Genomic DNA, 7,757 nt, shown 5'->3' with positions numbered 1-7,757 from the left:
GGCGGCTGGCGGAGGAGGGTAATCCTTAACCCACAAGGATGAGGGTGCCCGGGCGGGCTCAGAGGGGAAGTGAAGGAGGGAGGCCTTCCCTAGAGCCCCCGGGACACCCCCCTGGCCTGCCTTCACCAAGTTCCCCGGGGATGGACACCAAGCCAGCCGCTGGCCCCCGGAGCCCTTCCTTCCCCACAGCCCCTCCCTAACCTTCTCCCTACATCAAACAGCCCTCCTGCCAGCTGACTCATCTCACCCCTCACTGGATGCTGACTCTGTAAAGGTTCCTGGGCATCTGGCCCCATTTACCACCTCCGCCTCCTCTTACCCTTCTCCTGACCTGGAGGTGTGAATGTGCCCCCTTTGGGCTTTTAACACCTTAACCCCTCCCCCAGGCTTCCCAGACAGATCCCAGGAGGGGACCCGCCCAGGGAGGCGGTGGCTTGAGGTCCTTGCCAGAGGTTTCCCCCCAGTGTCACATGGACACTCCCTGTAGGGAGCTGTCCTACAGCTGGAAAGCTCTCTGATTCATCTCTAGGGGAAGATTGTCTAGACCAGCGCTGTCAAGAGAAACATCAGGCAGGCCACAAATGTAACTTTAAATGTTCTAGGAAGCACATTTAGATAAGTAGAAAGGATTAGCTGAAATTAATTTTTACAATAGATTTTGTTTAACCTGATATTCCCCCATACTACCATTTTAATATATAATCCATATAAAACTGTAATGAGGTGTGATTCACCGTCTTTTTCATAGTATATCTTTTAGAGCAAGGGTGCGTTTTGCACTTAGAGATGGCACATCTCAATCTGGATGGTGCCCAGTGGCCATGCGTGATGAATAGCTACCGTATTGGAGAGGACCGGTATAGAAAGAGGGCTACTGACCTCTCTGTGATGATGCTGGGGTTCACGGTGACCACGTCTGTCTTCACCCCTACATCCATGGTGTACTTCTCTGAGATGGGGGGTAGGTTGCAGCTGCAGAAGAGATAAAGTGGCCCAACTGCATGTAGTCAGTCATTCTTGAGGGAGCTGGGGAGCTGGGGCGTGGGGATGAAAGGGATGCTGATCATTTGGGCCGAGGAACAGAGAGGAAACCAGCTGGGTGGAATCTTCGTGGCCTGGGCATAGAAGGGCAAGTTCAGCCCCTTCCCTCACCAACCCTGAGTGGCCTAATTGTTGTAGATCTCCAACCATGAGATGATTGCAGCCTCAACCCAAGTTTGTTCGCTTTAACTCTTATCTTCAAGCTATCTTCTTGACTCAAAGAGGTAAGCTAGAATCCCCAAAGAGATAAGAGGGGGTTTTACATAAGGAAGAAGAAATACATGGACAGGTGTCTAACTTAGGTAAGGCCACAGTGAAGGTGTCAGCCACAAGGCTACCCTGGTTATAAGCAATGCTTCCAGAAGAGTGGAACCCAACCAGAGAGGTAGCTGCCCAGACGACCTCACTAACAGCTCTGCATGCCCCTGTGAGTCCTCAGTGTCTTCATATCTGGTATGTCATTTGCTCCCATTTTACAGATGTGGAGACTGAGGACGTGACAGTTTCGACCCCTTGCACAGGATGGAGCTGAAGGGAGAAGGGACAACCCAGAGCATGAGGGTTCGCAGGGGTGGGAAGTGGGGGTTAAAAGGGCAGTATTAGTAGGATGGGGCACCAGAAGGGGTGGGCATGGAGGAGGAGGGGTGTGGGGGTAGAAGGGGCAGGTGCAGACCCAAGGTGACTCCTACCGGAAGACAAAGTCAGCACTGTTGATCTCTCTCCCGCAGCGGCTGTTCTTCAGGATGCCCCCGTTGCCCACCACCGCACACTTCTTAAACTGGGACCGGTAGTAGGGCATGTCCTGGGGAGACAGGGGCAGAGCTGTCAGAGGCGGCGCCACCCCTGCCTCCACCTGGTGCCCTGCCCTCTGTACCCACATCCAGCTTTGTACGGAACAAGGGAGAGAAGTGGCTGTTCCACTTTGCAGATGAAAAGAGATTAAAAGCCTCCTTCCCAGTTCCACACGCAATTACGAGTGAGCTGGAACCGGAAGCTAGGTCTCCACGACCTTTTTCAATAAACCCCGGAAGTCCCCAGTTTCAAATAAGAGTGTACAGGTTATGTCTACCCTGTTTGCCTTTGCTTTCCCCAGCGTCTGAAACTCAGCTTCTCTGACTTCTAGTCCACATATTTTATGCTTCCCAGGTGCTTAAATGGTAAAGAATCTGCCTGCAATGCAGAAGACCCAGGTTTGATCCCTGGATCAGGAAGATTCCCCGGGAGAAGGGCATGGCAACCCACTCCAGTATTCTTGCCAGTGGTTAATGCAGACTTTCTGGGGGATGACAGCAGGGACCAGGGCCCTAAATCTGGCCCTGAAGCCTTTCAGCTCCATGCGGAGGGCACAGAACTAGGACAAAAAGGTCATATAGACCAGCACAGATGCCAGGACTTGGCAGAAGCAGGGACAAGAGACTGGAGGTGAGCAAGCAAAGCCACTTCAGGGGAGCAGTGAGAGCCAGCGACCCTGGGATCTCTGCAGAGAAAACCGTGTTGAGCACAGGGGAGCCCAGGACTTACCCTGGTGATGATGCACCCATGGGGCACTGGGAAGGAGTATCCCACAGCACTCTGACCTGATCACACCTCACCTGGCAGGGTTGCCTGGGTTGGGGCACTGGCTGCCCCAAACAAAGGCTCCCTAGGCCTGCCTTCCAGGGGACCACAGGCAAGTAGGCAGGAAAAAGCAAATACTGGCCTGATTAAAAGACCTGGTTCTGCCATGTCCCCAGTCTAGGCCTTGAGGCAACCCGAGGCAGGTGGGACCAGGCAGGCTCAGGGCAGGAATGTAGACCTGGAATCAAGGGGTGACCAACCATCCCATTTGGCCCAGGACTGGGGCACTTTGCTTGGGATGCAGGACTTAGATTCAGTCAAACTGGGAATGGCTGGGGAAAACTAGGATTGAGCACCCCAGTTAAAGGACCCAACTCAATCCTGGTTTTGCATCACAGTGAGTTGAGGGAACCATGGGCAAGGTTTTTTGAACTCTCAGTGACTTGGTTTTGTAATTTTTGTAAAATTTGTTAGGAATCAAATTTTGTAATTTAAAAAATCAGGATAGTAATGTATATTTCCTGCGATTCAGTGAGACGATGTAAAGCAGAAATTGCTCAGCTTGGCAGTACTGATATTTTGGACCAGAGTGAGCGACTTTCACGTTCACTTTCATTCCTTGCTGTGGGGCTGACTGCCCACTGCAGGAAGCTTAGCAGTATCTCTGGCCTTGTACACCCCAGTCAGGATGACCAAATGCATCTGATTGAACCCAGGTCTCCCCCATGGCAGGCAGATTCTTTACCAGCTGAGCAACCAGGGAAGCCCAAGAATATTGGAGTGGGTAGCCTATCCCTTCTCCAGTGGATCTTCCCAACCCAGGAATCAAACCGGGATCTCCTACATTGCAGGCAGATTCTTTACCAGCTGAGCTACTAGGGAAGCCAAAAGCATCTCCAGACATTGGCAGATATCCCCACCTCCCTGCCCCACACATAGACAGCCACTGGTGTGGATGAAAAGCTCACCATACCTGGCCCAAGGCTGAGGGCATCAGGTGCTTATTATGGGATGGCCCTCACACCCAGAGACCGCTGGGTGGCTTTCCTCCTAGCTCACCCCAGCTGGCCGGCCCTGAGTGAGAGCAGCCCCGGTCAGCACCTGGGGCTTCCACTGAGACCAACTGCCAGACGGGCATCGTGGAAGATCCCACGATTTTCAGCAGGATTGAAAATACAACGGGATCTCCAGGAATTAGGCTAACTCTAAAGGAGGCGCTGTACCCGTCTGTGGGAGACTGTCCTTCTTGGCACATTTTCCCTGGAGGGACAGGCTCCCAGGACTAAGACAGAGGAAACAAGAACATCTCATGGCCAGTGTGGGAAACTGCACTGTTTGACTTTGCTCAGAGAGAGAATAAAACAAAACCATCTTTGGAGAGATGACCAAAGGTGTTCTATGTTTTATGCCAGTGTTTCCCACACTTGTGAAAATCAGAAACCCCCTGGGTACTTTCTGGAAGGATACATCCTTGGCTCCATCCCAGAACCATGGAGTCAGAATCTTCAGGGTCAGGGTAGGAGCCTGAGAAGCTGCATATGTTTTGAACTCAAAGAAATACTCACCTTAGGGAAGTTCAGATAATACTCATGTGTCACATGCTCTAATCCAGGGGGTGGCAAATTACAGCCCGCCGGCCACACTTGACTCACCACCTATGTCTGCGTGGCCAGTGGGCTAGGAATGGATTTTATATTTTTGAAGGATGGGAAAAAAATCAAAGGAATATTTTGTGATGTCGAAAAATTACGACCAACTTAGATAGCTTATTAAAAAGCAGAGACATTACTTTGCCAACAAAGGTCTATCTAGTCAAGGCTATGGTTTTTCCAGTGGTCATGTATGGATGTGAGAGTTGGACTGTGAAGAAAGCTGAGCGCCGAAAAATTGATGCTTTTGAACTGTGGTGTTGGAGAAGACTCTTGAGAGTCCCTTGGACTGCAAGGAGATCCAACCAGTCCATCCTAAAGGAGATCAGTCCTGGGTGTTCATTGGAAGGACTGATGTTGAAGCTGAAACTCCAATACTTTGGCCACCTGATGTGAAGAGTTGACTCATTGGAAAAGACCCTGATGCTGGAAGGGATTGGGGGCAGGAGGAGAAGGAGACGACAGAGGATGAGATGGCTGGATGGCATCACCGACTGGATGGACATGAGTTTGAGTAAACTCCAGGAGTTGGTGATGGACAGGGAGGCCTGGCGTGCTGTGATTCGTGGGGTTGCAAAGAGTCGGACACGACTGAGCGACTGAACTGAACTGAACTGAACAGGAATTAAAGTGTCATTGGGACCCAGCCACAGTCCTTTGCTTACTCCTGTCTGTGGCTGCTTCATGCTAGAATGATAAAGGTGAGTGGCTGTGGCAGAGACCATATGGCCTGCACATTTGGCCACCCCTGCTCCCTTTCCAGCCCTTCCCCGTGGCCCTCCTTGGATCCATATGTCATAACTGAGCTGTGTGTCACCCACTGGCATTACCTTCAAGTTCACCTGCTGTCACCAGCCTTATGTTCCAGGCCTTGAAAGACCCACCTCATGAAGATGGCTCACATCCCGTCATCCTCCAGCACTGCAGTGGGAGGGTGTGTCTGACACCTCTCCAGCCCCGGCTTCTCCCCCAGCGCTGCCCTATCCACCCCCAGGCCCAGCCATACCAGTATGCACTCTAGTGTGCACATCAAGAATGCAGGGAACCCCGGGCTTTCTTTCATTAGCTGTCCTGGAAGCCGGGCAGCCCCGTCCTTCACATTTCATCCAGCAAGACCTGAACACACCCCCTGACCCCCAGCCACACCAGCAGGTCTACAAACAGGACCCACTACACCCTGCCCTGGGCCAGCGCGCTCCAGGAAGTGCCTGTAAACATGCATGGAACCGTCCCCTTCAGGAGGCAACTATCAGAAGAGCTGAACATACAGCAGAGTCCCTTCTCCAAGAGTCTGGTGCAACGATCAGGCCGGAAGTGAATACCTATGCCTGGGTTCTGTGGTCTGAGCCCTTGACTCATATGGGTCCCTCATTCTGTGGTCCCCCTGGCCAGGGTGGGGGAAATGCACCAGCCCTGAATGAACGGCCTCTCTCCAGGCTTCTTGCGTGTAAAGGAAAAAATAATAATAAATGTCTCTCCTGTTTAAGTGCCTGATATTTATTTTAGGTTTTCCGTCCTAAGAAGATAAAACTACACCAAGTCCAAACTCCAGTGTTACAGACAGGGAGAGTGAAGCCTGGCAAGACAAAAGGACTGCCCAAGGTGAGCCACTCCGAGGTCATCCTTGCAGTGCCTTGCTTTGTATGGTTGTGATTTCTTGTGCACACAACCTGTGTATGTATGTTTGTGCTCTTGTGCCTCCCTCAGGTGGGGAGCAAGTGATTAATCTTCCACCCAGATAGCTTCAGGATGTTCTTTGCAAGCAAGGCAATAATCAAAATTTTACAACCACTTTCTTGCCAAAAGTCATTCAAATAACAGCCAGTTGGCATTCAGGTACTCAGGACACCCAGGAACCCCAGAGGACTGTCTACTGAGTCTAAGAGACTGGCCAGCCAAGCCCAGGACCACTGGGTATAGGGGAAACAGCAGAGTGATTGCCATGCCACACGGGCATGGCCACAGAAGACCCCATGGGGTCACTCCATGCCCACCCAGACTACCCTGCCCGAAGCAGCACCTTGGGAAACATGCGGAAGATCTCTTGGTTGATGTGGTAGATGCCGCTAGTATCCACCTCGTACTTGAGCTTCGTCCCCAGGGGCGTGTTCTTCTGGGTGGTGAAGAGGAAGGAGGGGGCATTGCAGCACCTGGACAGAGTGGACCTGCCGGGCAGGAGATGGACAGGAAGAGGACAATGACGCGGGGCAGAGCAGAGCCTCCCAGAGAACAGAGGGGTCTCAGAAGTGAGGCCCTTCGGGGAGGCCAGGGAGCACCATCCTTTCCCACCCACCCCTTCTCACCCCTGTTCATGTGTCCCCTGTCTTCAGAACCCCTCCCAATGCCCGAGCCTTTCAGGGTCGAGCCAGGTCTCCCTCCGTAATCTCCCAGCTGCCCTGTCTCCACTGGCCAGACTGCCCTCCAGAGTCCCAGAGCACAGACTGGGTACCACTTGCTTTATCCTGTCAACTCCTTCTTCACTTGAATGAAAGTCCCTGGGTGGCCGGGACCCTGCCTGTCAGGATTCTGCATAATGTCAGACACATGGGTGTCAGCAACCAGGTCCTGCCAACCCTGGGTGAAGCGTTCCCACGTCAGCTTTCACAAGAGCCGCCAAGCCTTCTACTGCTTCCTAGAAACACTTCCTTACCCAGCGCTCAGGGAAAACCCAGGGATGGGAGCACTTCCTCAGTTCTTGGCCCCCATAACTGACTCTAGGTGAGGCTAACCCCGCCTGATGGTCAAAAAGCAACACACGCATGGTCAACAGAAATGAGCCATTTCAGTGACTTAGAAACTGTCCCAAGAACAGGGAAGGGTCAGATATTGGATGGAGGGTTGATACTGGGTGACTTCTTGCAGAAAGTGGAACTTGGCTTTTAAAAGGTTTTGGGAGTTCATGATTTAAAAAAAAAAAAAAATCCCTGTGGTTTTCACTGACAAAAACACTCAAACATGAGCTACAGAAGGGTTAATGTTCAGACAATGCAAGCAGGTTTAAAAAATAGCCTCCGAGGGAGCGTGGGGCTGATGAGGCAGGCTTGGGAGCCATCCAGGCCAGAGAAGCATGGTTTTCTCTTCTCTGCAGCTGGTGATCTGCCTGGCACTGCATTCTCGCAAGTGTGCCTGCAAGACTTGGTGATGGGGTCAGATCCTAGACACATCCTGCTCCCCTATTCTGGGGACCCGAGTCCCACCCTGGCTACAGAGGGGCTGGATTTGACAAAGGATGCCAGCTGTCCCCGTCTCACTTTGGGGGCTATGAGAGGACGAGGATCCACTTTCTCCAAGAACAGCAGCAGTGGGCCATGACACACTTCCTCCCCCCAGCACTGGTTCTGGGCAGAGTTATACCCAGCCTCCTGGCGGCCCTGGGCAGAATGGAACACCGTCTCCATGGAGCCCGGATGATGACTACTAACCAAAGCTGAGGACAGACTTTCTGGAAAGTCCATGCTGAAGGTCTGGGATGGAAACCTGGATGCCAGCCTGGCATTGAGAGGCCTGGCT

The 7,757-nt window shown here is 52.3% G+C and overlaps 1 protein-coding gene across 4 annotated transcripts in view; it reads right to left on the bottom strand.

Moving 5' to 3' along the window:
- The window catches only part of ST8SIA5 (ST8 alpha-N-acetyl-neuraminide alpha-2,8-sialyltransferase 5), a 74,531-nt gene that overhangs the window by 11,912 nt on the left and 54,862 nt on the right, over positions 1-7,757 (bottom strand). For all 4 annotated transcript variants that reach the window (XR_011482712.1, XM_070452619.1, XM_020870978.2 and 1 more), the window contains 3 exons: positions 6,268-6,412; positions 1,731-1,843; positions 880-972 (listed from right to left, as the gene is read on the bottom strand). Coding sequence is in view for 3 of the 4 variants with exons in the window: in XM_070452619.1 (XP_070308720.1) it covers positions 880-972; positions 1,731-1,843; positions 6,268-6,412 (351 nt within the window). In the remaining variant the exon portion in view is untranslated. The remainder of the gene's footprint in view (positions 1-879; positions 973-1,730; positions 1,844-6,267; positions 6,413-7,757) is intronic.

The sequence above is a fragment of the Odocoileus virginianus genome, chromosome 22, assembly GCF_023699985.2.
Source record: "Odocoileus virginianus isolate 20LAN1187 ecotype Illinois chromosome 22, Ovbor_1.2, whole genome shotgun sequence".
NCBI classification, from domain to species: domain Eukaryota; kingdom Metazoa; phylum Chordata; class Mammalia; order Artiodactyla; family Cervidae; genus Odocoileus; species Odocoileus virginianus.
This window is presented reverse-complemented; position numbering and strand designations above follow the sequence as displayed.